Source organism: Gorilla gorilla, chromosome 11 (assembly GCF_029281585.2).
Source record: "Gorilla gorilla gorilla isolate KB3781 chromosome 11, NHGRI_mGorGor1-v2.1_pri, whole genome shotgun sequence".
Classification (NCBI taxonomy): Eukaryota; Metazoa; Chordata; class Mammalia; order Primates; family Hominidae; genus Gorilla; species Gorilla gorilla.
The window spans coordinates 72,156,526-72,173,214 of NC_073235.2; the positions used below are offsets into that span (position 1 = coordinate 72,156,526).

General features: G+C 39.1%; 1 protein-coding gene across 7 annotated transcripts in view; it reads right to left on the reverse strand.

Annotated features, from left to right (window-relative positions):
* Positions 1 to 16,689, reverse strand: part of CFAP210 (cilia and flagella associated protein 210) — a 52,926-nt gene that overhangs the window by 19,569 nt on the left and 16,668 nt on the right. For 2 of the 7 annotated variants that reach the window (XM_063694976.1, XM_063694973.1), the window contains exons 4-8: positions 15,829 to 16,105; positions 14,253 to 15,554; positions 13,756 to 13,929; positions 13,465 to 13,658; positions 1,167 to 1,323 (exon numbers count right to left, since the gene is read on the reverse strand). In XM_063694976.1, coding sequence (XP_063551046.1) covers positions 1,167 to 1,323; positions 13,465 to 13,658; positions 13,756 to 13,929; positions 14,253 to 14,357 — 630 coding nt within the window. In that variant the 5' untranslated portion in view covers positions 14,358 to 15,554; positions 15,829 to 16,105. Of the gene's footprint in view, positions 1 to 1,166; positions 1,324 to 13,464; positions 13,659 to 13,755; positions 13,930 to 14,252; positions 15,555 to 15,828; positions 16,106 to 16,689 lie in introns of those variants that run through there. The other 5 variants (XM_063694975.1, XM_063694974.1, XM_004032754.4 and 2 more) reach the window with 3 other exon arrangements.

Here is a 16,689-nt window from a genome sequence, read left to right on the forward strand (position 1 = left end):
TGCTGCTTCTAACCGCTGAGACAATTCATAAAATTTCTTTAATTTGCCTCCCAGTGGAACAAATGCACCCCATGCCTTCTCTTGCAACTTCTCATCTGCTGGCTGCTGGATTACCTCTTGTATTTCATCGTCACCTCCTCTGTATGACTGTAAGTCCTCCAAGATGCCGTTTGCATCTTTCAATACTACATTCACCTAATTAATTATAAATTTCCTTCTCAGATTCTGTAGGCTGGGCATTTTCAGGCACTGCTTGTAATTCTATCCTTATCCTTTTATCCTCCTCTTGAACCTCCAAGCACTCTCAGCCCCTCTCCTCTGCCCTCCAGGGGCTGAGCTGCACAGACAGCGCCTCAGCAGTGCTAGGGAAAGCCCCAGGCCTGGAGCTAGAGAGCAGTGGCACTGGGACTAGAAGACCCTCCAAACATGCCCCTGTGGTGAACTGCGACAAAAATATTACCATTTGTGGAGCACATATTAATGGCACAACAGACACCAAACATAAATCACCCCCTTCATTCCTCACAACTCTCAAGAAAATATATTCATTGTTTTAAAATCTCATTTTCTCTTCTTTCTTGTTCATGCATGAGAGCACATGCACATAAAACCACAGCAAATATAGCTATCCCAAAAGTATGCACTCCCTTAGAAACCCAACTTAATAGCAACTTGTTTTCTACTCCACTTTTTTTTTTTAAATATTAAAAGTTAGGCATTTGCAGGCACAGAAAGACAAATATATTATGTTCTCACTCATTATGTGTGAGCTAAAAAGTGATCTAGTGGAGGCAGGGACTAGAATGACAGTTATTCTATCAGAAGCTGGTAAGGATGTGGAGACACAGTGGGGATATACAAACTTACAGTTAGATATAAGGAATAAGTTCTAGTGTTTGATAGCCTAGTGGGGGGACTATAGTTAACAACAATATATTGTACATTTCAAAATAACTAGAAGATTTGAAATGTTCCCAACACGAAGAAATGATAAATGTTCAAGGTGACAGATAACCTAAATTCCCTTACTTGATCATTACATAATGTATGCATGGGTCAAAATACCACATGTACTCCATAAACATGTACAAATATATTATGTATCAATTTTAAAAGTTGGGCATTTGACTTTGAACCTTTTTGGAACTTTTGCCCTTTCAACTTACAAGAAACCGTCTCCTGCTTTCATGCATCTCTTCTCTTTTCTTTTCTAGTTTTTTTCTCATTTCAATTTCATATAATGCATTCTGTCGCTTTATTTCCTCAGCATCTTTTTCTTCACGTTTTTTCCTTCTTTCCTCTTCTTCCTCATGTTCCTTTATTCTAAAGCAAAAGCATAATTATAATTGAGAACAAAGCAGAAAAATAGGTTATATTTTTAAGAAATGAATTCAATTCCAACCTGGAATGAGTTGAAGCTGCAAGGAAAAATCTGTGAATTTCTTTGGGGGAAAAGAACAGACATTAAATAGCAGTGACTAAAATTAATCCAATCTTGGTTAACCTAGAATTGGCAATACTTTCCTTGCTTCAAAATTTATTTCATTACTCACCCAAGTAAGTGTTCTTTTCCTTTAGAAAGAACCAGTTAATGGGATGACAGTAAGAAGAAATGGTGACATTATTTTACAGAAAGGTTCCTAATCCCTAGTGCTTCCCAACTTCAGCCCTAGATGATGCTACATAAGCCGTGGGCCTAGCCTCTCAAGGAATGCAGTTTGATGGAATGAAAGGAAGAAAGGTCTCCTTACTCAACTGACCACTTGGGTTGTAGTTCTTTCTGTAGCCAGTATTGACTAGCTGATAATTTCTTCTGAATTGTGAGCCTCCCTGGCTATCTTTCAGAACATATGTGTGAGTTCCTCAGAGATCCCTGAGGGTCCTCCTCACTGCAGAGCCCTGATCTGAGTGATTCAGCTCCAGCTCCATCTCTTCAACTCACCCCTAAACCCCACCACCATCGCTACCAGGAGCTCCCACTCTAAGCAGTTGATTAAAGACTCCAGGTCTCAAAGGCCCTTCATCCAGCAGCCAAACCTCTGCATACTGGCAAGACAGCGCAAGCCCAAGTTGTCTCCTTGCCCACGGAAAACTCACACATCCTTGCTAGCCAATTAACAATATACAGGCTTTCTCACTACTCTATCTGCCCTCTCTCTCTTTTTTTTTTTTTTTCCTGAAAAGGTAGGCATAGGGCAGGTCGACAACCCACCTAAATAGATGAATGTCTGAGGAATAAACCTTTCTTTCTTTAAAAAAATTTTTTTCTATAGAAATGGGGTCTTGCTATGTTGCCCAGGCTGGTCTCAAACTCCTGGACTGAAGCAATCCTCCCGCCTAAGCCTCCCAAAGTGTTGGGATTACGGGCATGAGCCAATGTACCCAGCCAACCTTTCTTTCATATGCACCCAATCGAGAAAACATTTTTTACTGGAGTCCCCTCACTCAGGTTCAGGGAAGGGAAAATTCCCTTCCCCTATGCCATGGAGGACTATACAGTTAAGTGCGCCAACAAGTTCACTTTGTTACTGTTAAGCCAATTCAGGACAGGAGATTCCTACTTGATTTATCTGTGCAGAATAATAAGCTTTAGAGTCAGAGTCACTCTCTTTAGGAGGAGGTAAGAAAAAGATCACTGTTGGCCAATGCTAAACCAGGTTTATGATTGCCCTAAAAATAATTAAAAAAAAAAAACCAAGCTTCCAGAATTTTGTTAGAATTATTTAATATTTTATATCTACCAATCTCCTAGAAGCAAACTCACAAGTCAACAATCAAGATTTGAAGAACATGTCTGGGCGCAGTGGCTCACGCCTGTAATCCCAGCACTTTGGGAGGCCAAGGCGGGCAGATCACCTGAGGTCAGGAGTTTGAGACCAGCCTGGCCAACATAATGAAACCCCATCTCTACTAAAAAAAAAAAAAAAAAAAAAAAATTTGGCCGGATGTGGTGGTGCCCACCTGTAGACCCAGCTACTTGGGAGGCTGAGGCAGGAAATTGCTTGAACCTGGGTGGCAGAGGTTGCAGAGACCTGAGATCACGCCACTGCACTCTGGCCTGAGTGGGAGCAAGACCCTGTCTCAAAAAAAAAAAAAAAAAGATTTGAAGAACATTGTAAAAAGAGATTCATCCAATTCTAAGATCAGAAGCTTTCAAAGTTTTTAAATTGCTACTTTAAGGGAAAACAAGAAGATACTTTAAAATTTTTCAACTTTAGCATTTCTTAGCAAATCTGGAAATCACTAACATTATAACTATGCATCCATTGGATAATTCATCATTTCAGCAAAAAATTTACCTATTCTAAGAAAAATAACAAAAATGTCTCTAATGTCAGTTAAAATGTAATATATTGCCAGTGACTTACATAATAATTTACAATAATTAAAAATTTAATTAGCTGTCAAAAGAGACTTTTTCCTTAGTTTGGGTAGTTTGAATAGACTTGTCATCTATATGCCATTAATTTGGTTTAATGCAAAGTTAACTTGTTGAAGTAAATTTGAGATCCTCTAGTTCAAGGAAGAAACACATAACATTCATGTCATTACTTCCAGCTCCCATTCCCAAAGCAGAGTCAGCAACCAGCACAAACTCTTTCCTGCTGATTCTTGGTCCTTCTCAAACAATGCATTGGGAAGCCTCCACCAGGCAATCAGAGTTGAATATGTCAACGCCTTGCTCTTCCTGAGTCAGCTCCTTGCTATCCTTGATTCACATTCTGAAGATTCCAAATCTGTACTTATCTAGCACAGATCTGATTCTTGGGCTTATATAGATGTTGTATAGTTCTCCTGTAAAAGCAAGAAAGACCACTACCCAAAATTTGGTTCAGATGTCCAGACTGATGACACTACATCCCAAGAAAACTTGGTAGAAAGTATTACTCACATGAGGGACTCCTGGGAAGAGCTGGGCAGGCACAAGTAGGTCTTGATTGCTTTGGACAAAGCAGAGGGAAGTGGGACTGAGGAAAAGTTTCTGAGCAGGAGGGATTTAAATTAAGCACTTGTGCCAAAAGAGGAGGAGGAGAGTTCCAGGAGCCTTCTTATCAGCCTGTACAGATGTAGGGCCAAAAGGGAAGTGAGGGTGAGGCCTAAAAAAGAAGTCAGTAGTCAAACATCCAAACTGAGTTCTCTCTATTACAACAGACAGGTTTCATTCTTTCATTTTTAAAAACTGTTTTTTGAGACAGGTCTCACTCTGTCATCCAGGCTGGAGTGTAGTGGTACAATCATAGCTCACTGCAACCTCATAGTTCACTGCAACCTCAAACTCCTGGGTTCAAGTGATCCTTCTGCCTCAGGCTCCCAAGCTGGAACTACAGGCATGCATCACCACACCCAGCTAATTCCAGCTATTTTTTTTTTTTTAAGAGAGAGACAGAGTTGTTGCAGGGGAAGGATGGCTATCTGGGCTATTGGCATGAGGGTAAAAGAATTTGCCAAGACAATTGTAGATAAAGAAAGGCAAATTTATTAGAAAAAGTATAAAAATACGTTGCCAGTGAGGCAATGGGCAGCCTACAAGAGAGAGGCTGACTATGAGGAAACAAGGCTTGCTGGAGATTTTATAGGATAGTGTTTATGCTGTATGCTGAGGAGGGCTTTGTGCAGTACTGATAACATCAAGGTTGCAGTGAGCTTACTTGCAGGTGGCTGGTGGTAGTTGAGTACAGGAAGATTGTGAATTATTTGTGCAGAAGGGCTATACGTCCTGAACCAGGAAGAAAGGCAGGCTTGTAGCTTATCTGCATCTTCTTTTGGTTTTTTCTTGCTTCCACCAACCTGACTCCTTTTCCCTAATTAGGACTCCACAGGGGACTCACTATGTTACCCAGGATGGTCTTTGAACTCCTGGGCTCAAGTGATCCTCCCCGCTTGACCTCCCAAACTGCTAGGATGATAGGCTTGAGCCACCATGCCCAGCCTACCTTGATTCTTATAAAGACAACCCACTAGGCATCATCACCTGGCTATTACACAGGTACTTTACCTTCTCTATGTCTAAAACCAAATTCATCATCCTCCTCTTCTAAACTGATCCTTTTGGTCTCTTTTCTTTATTTTGGTGAACAGTACCACCATCTTTTCAGTTACCTATGCTAGGGACTTAAGAATTATACCTAACTCGTCTCTAATCCTTAGACCTCTCATTCATTTACCTAGTATTTATTGAATTTCTACTACAATGATAAAACAGACATGGCTCACTCAAGAAGCTCGAATTCTAGTGAGGGAGACAAGCAAAAACAAACAAACAAATAAAGTACAGGCATACCTCAGAGATATTGTGGGCTTGGTTCCAAACTAGTGTAATAAAATGAATATCTCAATAAAGTAAGTCACTCAAATCTCAATAAAGTAAGTCACTCAAGCCCACAATATCTCTGACATATGCCTGTACTTTATTTGTTTGTTTGTTTTTGCTTGTCTCCCTCACTAGAATTCGAGCTTCTTGAGTGAGCCATGTCATCTACATCTACTGATGTAGCCATTCCATCTACTTCAGGCTTTTGAAGGCTGAAGTGGCTGTGGCAATTTATTAAAATAAGACAATGAAGTTTGCCATATTCATTGACTCTTCACAGAAGATTTCTCTGTAGTATGTAATGCTGTTGGATGGCATTTAACCCACAGTAGGACTTCTTTCAAAATTAGAGTCAATCCTCTCCACCTGCTGCTGCTTTATCAACTAAGTTTATATAATATTCTAAATCCTTTGCTGCCATTTGAATGGTTTTCACAGCATCTTCACCCACAGTAGATTCCATCTCAAGAAACCACTTTCTTTGCTCATCCATAAGAATCAGCTTCTCATCCATTCAAGTTTTATCATGAGATTGCAGCAATTCACTCACATCTTCAGGCTCCACTTCTAATTCTAGTTATCTTGCTATTGACACCACATCTGCAGTTACTTTCTCCACTGAAGTCTTGAACCCCTCAAAGTCATCCACGAAGTTTGGAATCAACTTCTTCCAAACTCTTATTAATGTTGATATTTTAACCTTCTCCCATGAATCACAAATTTTCTTTTTTTTTTTTTTTTGATGGAGTTTCACTCTTGTTGCCCAGGCTGGAGTGCAATGGCGCAATCTTGGCTCACTGCAACCTCTACCCCCCGGGTTCAAGAGATTCTCCTGCCTCAGCCTCCTGAGTAGCTGGGATTACAGGTGCCCGCCACCATGCCTGGCTAATTTTTGTATTTTTAGTACAGACAGCATTTCACCATGTTGGCCAGGCTGGTCTCTAACTCCTGACCTCAGGTGATCCAACCACCTCGGCCTCCCAAAGTGCTGGGATTACAGGCATGAGCCACTGCGCCTGGCCCAAATGTTCTTAATGGCAACTGGAATGGTGAATCCTTTCCAGAAGGTTTTCAATTTACTTTCCCCAGATCCATTAGAGGAATCATTATCTACGGCAGCTACAGTCTTATGAAATGCATTTCTTTAACAGTAAGACTTGAAAGTCTAAATTACTCCTTGATCCATGGGCTGCAGAATGGATGTTAACAGCCATGAAAACAACATTAATCTCTTGTATATCTCCACCAGAACTTATTACTGCTCATTGACAATGACCAAGTGCATTGTCAATGAGCAGTAATATTTTGAAAGGAATATTTTTTCTGAGCAGCAGATGTCAATAGTGGGCTTAAAATATTCAGTAAGCCTTGCTGTAAACACGTATGATGTCATCTTAGCTTTGTAGTTCCATTTCAGAGCCCAGGCAGAGAAGATTTAACATAATTCTTAAGGGTCCTAGGATTTTTAGAATGGTAAATGAGCATTGGCTTCAACTTAAAGTCACCAGCTACATTAGCTGCTAACAAGGGAGTCAGTCGGCCCTTTGAAGCTTTAAAGCCAGGCATTGATTTCTCTTCTAGCTATGAAAGTCCTAGATGGCATTTTCTTCCAATGTAAGACTGCTTCATCTACACTGGAAATCTGTTGTTTAGTGTGGCCACCTTCATCAGTGATTTTAGCCAGATCTTCTGGATAACTTGCTGCAGCTTTTACATTAGCACTTGATGCTTCACCTTGTACATTTATGTTATGGAGGCAGCTTCTTTCCTCAAACCTCATGAACCAACTTCTGCTAGCTTCAGGTTTTTCTTCTGCAATGTCCATACCTCTCCAGCCATCACAGACTTGAAGAGAGTTAGGACCTCATTCTGGATTAGGCTTTGGCTTAAGGGAATGTCAGGGCTGGTTTGAGCTTCTATCCAAACCATTAGAATTTTCTCCATATCAGCAGTAAGGCTGTTTGGCTCTCTTATCATTTGTTTGTTCACTAGAGTAGCACTTTCAATTTCCTTCAAGAACTTTTCCTTTCCATTCACAGCTTGGCTGTTTGGTGGAAGAGACTCAGCTTTCAGCCTATTTTGGCTTTTGACATGTCTTCCTCACTAAGTTTAATCATTTCTAGCTTTTGATTTCAAGTGAGAGACGTGCACCTCTTCCTTTCATTTGAATACTTAGAGGCTATTATAAGGTTATTAATTGGCCTGATTTCAATATTGTTGTGTCTCAGGGAAGAAGGAGGCCCAAGGAAAGAGAGAGAGATAGGAGAACAGTGCTTGGTAGAGCAGTCAGAACACACAAAATATTCCTCAATTAAGTTTGCCATCTTATATGGGTACAGTTCGTGGCACCCCAAAACATTACAATAGTAACATCAAAGATCACTGATCACAGATCACCATAATAGATACAGTAATATTGAGGAATTTGAAATACTGCGAGAGTTACCAAAATGTGACACAGAGACATAAAGTGACACGCTGTTGAACAAATGGTGCTGATAAATTCGCTCAATGCAGGGTTGCCACAAATCTTCGATTTGTAAAAAACACAATATCTGCAAAGTACAATAAAGCAAAGCAGAATCAAACAAGGTATGTCTATAAATAGACAATGTAATTACAAATCGTAGTGTTTTTTAAAAAATAAGAGACTAAGTAAAAGAGTAATAATTGAGGTACTTAGATAACTTTGACCAAAGTTGAACTCTAAGACAGGAAGGCCTCTCTGAGCTGGTAAGAGGTCCACAGATGAAGAATGGAAGGGTAAAATTCCAGACAGTAGAGAAAACATGAGGCAAGCAAGAGTTTGGTAGATGTTCGAGGCCCTGGAAGATCAGTATAATGGAGGCATCATAACTAAGAGGAAGGAATGGTAAGAGAGGAGGTTGCGAAGTAGGCAGGCCAGATCATACAGAGCCTTGGAGGGGATGTCAAATTTCCACTTTATTTTAAGTTGAATGGAAAGCCATTGAAGTGCTTAAGGTAGAATAATAATATGATCAATTTTCATCTTGATAAAATATCTCTGGATGATAAGTAAAGAAGAATTTGGCAAATAAATAATGTGAGGCCAATTAAGAGACTGATACAACAACCCACGTGAATATATGAGGGTGGCCTGGACTAGATGATGGCAGTAAATTCATGATTTGTTTTGGAGAAAAAAATCAACATGAATTGCTGAGAGATCTGATGTGGAAGATAAAGGAAAATGAGGAATCAAGGTGAATTATTAGGTTCCCGGTTTGAAAAACTGGTTGGATAAAGATGCCGCTGGAGGAGGCGGAGCTTGCAGTGAGACAAGATCGCACCACTGCACTCCAGTCTGGGCGACACAGCGTTGACTCCGTCTTAAAAAAAAAAAAAAATGCTGCTGGAAACGCTGGAAATCAATAATTCTGTGTAGACATTTTAAGTTTGAGATACTACGAGACATTGAAATGGAGATACCATGGAAGCAGCTGGATATGTGAAGCTGGGGTTCAAAGGGATGGTCTAGACTAGAGTTATCAGATTTAGGATGGCACTTACATCTGTAAAATGGATGAGATCACTTAAGCCCTCTTCTCTCTTTCTACTCTTTCCCTAAATAATCTTTATCTAGGAAAAAGTGATGCAAACTATCCTATGACCATTTTTTCTTTTTTTTGTGTGTGAAGCTGATGGGATTAACAGACAGTAATTAGTGAGTTTTTTCTTAAGCAAAGTCTATGTGTCTGTTCCTAGAGGAAGCCTTACCTATATATAGAAGAAAGAAGACCTATACAGTGTCTATAGCTACGGTGTTAAGTTTCTTTTTAATAATTATGTATAAGATTCCTGGTCAAAATCCCTCTATTTTGGGATTTTGGTGTCACTGTGGTATCTTATTTGTCTTATCGCCGTCACACCCACTGGGCTATGAGTCACACAAAGACTCTTATACTAGTCAAAGCCCCACAGTAGCATAGGATAGATTGTTTAGAAAGCATGTGAAAATTTTCACTTTCAGGCACAGGGCCAGCAGCTGTGCAATGTGTTTCAGTTTTCTATTGCTGAATAACTAATTACTCTAAAACTTAATAGCTTAAAACAATGAACACTTATTATCTCATACCGTTCCTGAGAGTCAGAAACCTGGGAGTGACTTAGTTGGATGGTTCTCAACTAATGTTGTAGTCAAGATGTCAGTTGAAGCAGTAGTCATCCAAGGGCTTAAATGAGCCTGGAGAATCCACTGTCACATACTTGGTGTCAGGATACCTCAGGTCCTTGCCACACGGACCTCTCCATTGATCTGCTTGAGTATCCTTACACCGTGGCAGTTAGGTTCCCCAATGAGCAATCCATGGGAGACAGCAAGGAGGAAGCCACATTGCCTTTAGTATCCTAAGCTTAGATGTCACACACCATTATTTCGACACATTCTATTTCTTGGAAATGAGTTACTATGTATAGCCACACTTAAGAGGGAGATAAATTGGGCTCCATCCTCTGAAGGAAGGAGTATCAAAGAACATGTGGAAATATTTTAAATCACCGCAAGGTAGCACTTGGTAATACAATTAATAGGGCATGCAAAAAGAGACTTGCCCCTTGGTAATCTGCAATTTCCATTTCTTTGTGATTAAAATAATTAAAATATGGTCTCTGCCCAAAGAAGACAGTCATTCCAAATTTTGGCAGGCCTTAAGGCACATGACCTACAAAAGACACCATGAGCCGATCCTAGCCTATCTCTCCAACCTTATCTTTCACAATGCCCCCTTTGTCTTTTATACTACAGCCATCTTGACTACTTGGAGTTCTCCAAATCCACCATATTCTATCCCACTCTGGGCCTTCACTTGTGCTTCAAATACCTCTACAGCCCACTCTTAGCATGGCTTATTACTATTCATTCTTTGAAATTAGGCGCAGGAACCAGTTTCTTCTGCAAAGCCTTCTCTAGACTGGGTCAGATACTCATTTTACATGCTTCCACACACCCTCTACACATATTTGCCAAAATATTTATCATTACATTCTAATTATTTGTTCCATTTCTGTACTCTCCACTCCCAGATTCTGAACTTCTTTTTGAGATGGAGTTTCGCTTTTGTTGCCCAGGCTGGAGTACAATGGCACGATCTTGGCTCACTGCAACCTTCGCCTCCCAGGTTCAAGCAATTATCTTGCCTCAGCCTCCTGAGTAGCTGAGATTACAGGCATGTGCCACCATGCTTGGCTAATTTTGTATTTTTTTAGTAGAGACAGGGTTTCACCATGTTGGTCAAGCTGGTCTCGAACTCCTGACCTCAAGTGATCCACCCACCTCGGCCTACCAAAGTGCTGGGATTGGGAGGCGTGAGCCACCGCGCCCAGCCATGAACTTCTTAAGAAGACTACATCATATTCATCTTTGTATTCTCAATGACTAGAATAGTGACTGGCAAAAGGAGGTTGTTCAATAAATGTTTGTATGAATGAATGAAGGAATATCCTAATGAATGAATAAATAGCCTATTTTGAAATTTTGCTCCTGAATAAACTCTTATTCAAGAAAAGGGAAAGTAACTCTCCTTTGCATCTCTTTTCTGCTACATGCTCCTCTTCCCAACTCAGGTTAATACCAGTGCTACTATTCCATTTCTATTGGTTTAAAGAGGTTTTTTATAGGTTCATCCCTATTCCTAACAGTATTTTAAAGTAACATGCATTCTGAATTCTATAAAACCCATACATGAATAAACATTAAACAGAATATAGCTTGGCGATAAGTTTGTAAACTCATACACTTAAACAAATATATAATAATAGATTTATAATTTCCTATGTTGTTTCCAATTACAGATTTGAATGTTTCTTATTAAATTTAAGCTGTAGGACTTTGGAAACAAATTGGCAACCCAGGTTCACATGTTGAACATCTCTATTAGTCAGGGGTTCTCCAGAGAAACAGAACCAGGAGGGTGTGTGTGTATGTGTGAGTTTATTTGGGAGAATTAGCTCACACTATTACAAGGCGAAGTCCCACAATAGTCTGTCTGCAAACTGAGGAAGACAGAAACCCGTAGTGTTCAGTCAGAGTCCAAAAGCCTCAAAACCAGGGAAGCTCACAGTGCAGCCTTCAGTCTGTGGCCAAAGGCCCGAGAGCCCCCAGCAAGCTGCTGGTGCAAGTCTCAGAGTCTAATGACGGAAGAACCTGGAATCTGATGTCCAAGGGCAGGAAAAGCAGAAGGAAGCATCTGGCACCGATAAATAAGGAAGCCAGAAGGGTCAGCAAGCAAGATTAGCCTACCTTCTTCTACCTGCTTTGTTCTAGCTGTGCCGGCAGCCGACTGGATGGTGCCCACCCACCTTGAGGGTGGGTCTTCTTCTCCCAGACCACTGACTCAAATGTCTGTCTCCTCTGGTGACACCCTCACAGACACACCCAGAAATGACACTTTACCAGCCATTTAGGCATCCTTCAATCCCATCAAGCTGACATCTAATATTAACCATCACACATCCTTCCTCTCCTAATTCCCCAAAATGCAACCAATATAAAGGAGAAATTCTATACCACTGGTCTTACCCACATAACTGAATTTTCAAGAGATTTCAAAAGAAAATAGAACAGTTGAGAGTACAGTGAGGATAGGTAACACTTGGTCACCATGCACAAGGACAAAGCCCACCATGAGAAGTAAGTAAAGGAATTTATGCTGACGTCAGAGCTTGATGAACATTTCCGAGACTGCACTGAAGATATGCCAAAGAAACAACTAAAATAAATCCTACACCAGCTTGAACCTCTAACCTACTGACACGTACTACAAGGAAAAAACACGATGTGGCCCAAACACAGCCCAGATACAAAGGCTATAGGAGGATAGACAGCCTATGAAGGTGTTAGCACTTGCCAGGTAGCTTGCTGGAAATCTGACTGCCACCTCTGAACTGCAATATAACAAAAGAGATTTCTCAAACACAAGTGATTCACTGGTCAAAGACTTGCCTTCCTGTGCCAATGGCTTTGTCCCTAACTTGTACAAACCTTTAGATCTCTACACTGTCAAAGAAAAACATTACAATAAATCCAAAGGTTTTTCTTCCCTTGTTACTAAGGACTGAATTGAAAAATACACAATTTGGTAATATATATATATATTCTGAGAACTGATGTCTGTGTCATTTAGACATAATGTGATTTTGATAAATTATATATGTGACATACAGGTATGTGAAAAAAGCATGTAATAAGACAATGCTGCTAATTCAAATTTCATTTTATAAAATGTGAGTATATATGTTCAGGAAAAAAGTCTGTGTTGCCAGATCAATGACTGCCAGAGGCTGGGAGCAGGAGATAGAACTTACAGCAAAGGGGCATGAGGGAAATTTTGGGAGTGATGGAAATGTTCCATATCTTGATTTGAGTGGTAGTTATGCAGCTATACTTTTTAAAAGGTGAATTTTACTGAATGCAAATTTTATTTCAATAAGGCTGATGCCTCCTTCATTAAAAAAAAAAACTCTGCATGGCTATACACCAAAACAGTAATAGTAACTTCCTTTGGTAGTTTAGATTTATTATTCAAAAAAGACTCACTCTCTTCCCCTTCCTGTCTCAATTTAATGGAAGTCTACTTCTCTGTTCCATTATTGTTGTTGGGGTTGGCCATGTGGTTGCTTTAGACTGATGGAAGGCCAAGTATACTTCCTTGTCCATTGACTTTGGGTTACGCTGTGTTCTTGCATGCTCGGGCTTGCTCTCTTGCATCTCTATCAATACCATGTGAAAAGTTTCCCCATGTGGCTGCTTCATCCTGAACCTCAGAATGTATACACATGGAGCGGATCAGAATCCTCTCCACAACAATAAGCAAACCCAGCCAGTCCTACAGCTTGAAGAAAAGCTGCCCAGCTGATTCCAGCCTAGATCAGCCAACCCCCAGATGCATGAGAAGTAAACATGTTTTTTTTGCATGCCACTAGATTGTGTGGTTGTGTATTATGTTGCATTATTATGACAATAATAACCAATATACAATCTCTGGGTAAGAAAGTGATAGTGATTTTTAACCTCCTTTTTGTACTTTTTCTACTGACTAATTATTTTAGCATGTATTACTTTTATATTTAGAAAAAAGCTACATCCATTATGAGAAAACAAGAAAGGTACAAAAAGGTATTTTATGTATACATACTGTTTTAGATGATCTTCGGCAAGAGCCACCCTTTCTCTGTGTCGTTTTTCTGCTTTTTCTTGTTCTTCTTTAAAAGCTTTTTCAATGTTGAGTTTCAACTGTTCCTCCCATTTTTTATCTGATCTTATCTTACTCTTTCGGAATTCAATCTGGGCATCACGTTCTTTCATAACTCTACTAAGAAGAAGTCCCGACTACAAATGAAAAATTATGGTACTTTAAGGAAATGATGCCTAATTATGTACAGATATGTTAAACATATATAAAAATACAAGAAAACTCAAGTAGTACATGAAAGTTTTTCACTCTTTCTGTCTGGTAAAATTGATATTGCTTTGCATTTTCAATGGCCTTTTTTCTTTTTCCTTGTTTGTATATTTCTTCTTCCAGATCAAGAATTTGTCTTTCTGCCTCTATTTGTTCATCACGCTTCTTTTTGGCTTCAAGTTTCTGTTCTTTCATCCCCTGTAAAAAGACAAACACAATCTTTTGTTTTCATTTTTCAATTTAATTTTACTACAGTTTAACATAATATGATAATTTGAGCTTTTATTATGTTTTTATTGTATTTGTAATATTTTATTAATAAATAAAATATGAGGCTACACTTATGAGCTTATCTTTTAGACTGACCTTTTTAGGTAGATAACACATTTACATGGTTCAAAATCCCAAAATATTATAGAGGTATATGAACTTCTCCTTTTGTATTAATCTGTTCTCACATTTCTATAAAGAAATACCAGAGACTGGGTAATTTATATAGAAAAAAGATTTAATTAGCTCACAGTTCTGTAGGCTGTACAGGAAGGATGATGCTGGCATCTGCTCAGCTTCTGGAGAGGCCTTAGGAAACTTACAATTGTGGCGGAAGGCAAAGGGGGAGCAGGCATGTCACGGCCAGAGCAGAAACAAGAAAGTGAAGGAAGGAGGTGCTACACACTTTTAAATGACCACATCTCACGAGAACACAGTCACTATTTCGAGGATAGTACCAATGGAGATGGTGCTAAACCATTCATGAGAAATCTGCCCCCATGATCCACTCACCTCCCAGCAGGCCCCACCTCCAACACTGGGAATTACATTTCAATATGATATCTGAATGGAGACACACATCCAAACTATATCACCTTCCAACCCATCTGCAATCTCCTCTCATTCTAAGATAACCACTATTAGTTTCTTTTGTCTACTTCCAAAGTTCCTCTCCACAGTTACACAATAAATATATATCTCACTACTTTTGCTCCTTTAAAAAACCAACAGTTGTATATTTTATATGCTCTTCTATAACTCTGAGGCCTCCACTCCTCATGTCATATGAGGTCTTCCTTTTCCTTATTGGTCCTATTTCCTATGTCCTAAGAAAACCTTGTTTACTCTGATATCCTGAAGATATTCTATTATTTATGTTAAAAGTTTTAGTGTTTTGCCATTTAAATTTAGGTGTTTCGTCTGGGTGAAATCCATTTTTCTGCATTCTGTACTATTGAGATGTAATTTAATCTCTTTCATATGCCAATTATCCCAGTATCAGTTGTTGAATTCCCACCCTTTCCTTTCCTATTTGCAATGAAATTTTTGTTATATGTCAAGTTCCTATATATAACATGGGTTTGTTTCTAGGTTCTCTCTTCTGACCTATTATTTTGTCATTCTCCGTGTCTATATCATAGTTTTTACTACTATGGGTTTATAGACAGTCTTGCTGGTAAGATGAATCATCACTTATTATTCATCTTTAATACCAATGGAGAGTTAAAGCGTTACATGTGCTACTTCTGTGTTACAAAAAAAAAAAAAGGATATATCCCCATCCCCTATCCCTTTATGTACCAGGGACCTTTTTAAAATCAAGTTTTCTATATTATAATTTACATGTGCCCTTATAGTGTAGAGTTTACAAATGCATACAGTCACTTACAAAATAGTTCCATCCTCCCAAAAAATCCCATCGTGTCTTATAGTCAACCACTCCCCCTACCAGTAGGCCCTGGCAACCACTGATCTGTTTTCTCTCCCTATAGTTTTGCCTTTTTCAGAATGTCGTATGTTACATATATTAGTCCATCATACAATTCTTCCCTCTTTGAGAAAAGAAAGAGAATTAATAAATTATGACCATTGTTCCTAAAGCGAGGTACTATAAGTTTTCTATGTCCTTTCCCAAAGATAAATAATGTATACTGCAGCAAAGTAAGGAAACAGGCAATGTTAAAAAGAAAAAAAAAAACAAGTGAGAACTCTCTAGACCGAGTTTATGCCTATCTGTAGTTTTAATAATTCTTTCATAAAACAAAAATAACCCTGCCTCTCAGTGCCTCAAACAATGGAGGAAAGTAGGGTGGAGGGAGGGATTACCTTTTCCCAGCATTTCTCCCCAGGCGAGATAATAAAAGGAGTCAGGGGACATCTCCCCAATTCAAAGAAGTTTCCCATTCATGCATAAGGAGCTAAACTGGGCTACTGTAACCCTCAGGTAGAGGGAGGCTAGCAGATGCACAGAGAGGAGCACAGCAAAAGCACTATGCAGTTCCAGAGAGAGGAAGTGGCAGGCAAGACAGACAAATCAGAGGCAAATGACGAGAAGCTGCCTTGGTTCTTCACAGTTTCGAGTACTCTGGCGTTCTGCGCAATCCTGCATCAAAACAATAAACAGCATGACTCTGATACTCAAACTAGATAAAGATATTTCAAGAAAACTACGGACCAATATTCCTCATGAACACAGATACAAAAATTAATAACATTTTAGCAAATTCAATCCATCAAAAGGATAATACATTAAGACCAATGGGGTTTTATCTTAGGAATGCAAGCTTGGTTGAATATTTAAAAATCAATCAATGTAATTCACAGTTTTAACAAACTAGAAAATAAGAACCTCGTGATAATCTCAATAGACATCAAAAAAGTACTTTAAAAAATCTAACATCCATTTCTGATTTTAAAAGAACCAAAACACTCAACAATTTCGATATAGAAGGCAACTTCAACCTGATTAGGGACATCTACAAAAACCATACACTTAGCATCATACTTAAAGGTGAAAGAATGAGTACTTTTTCCCCAAAGTCAGGAATAAGGCAAGAATATCTACCTTCACTACATTTATTCAATATCATATTGGAGCTTCTAGCAAGTGCAGTAAGTCAAGAAAAAGAAATAGGCATCCAGATTGGAAAAAAAAGAATTAAAACTGTCTTTATTCTCTGATTCCAT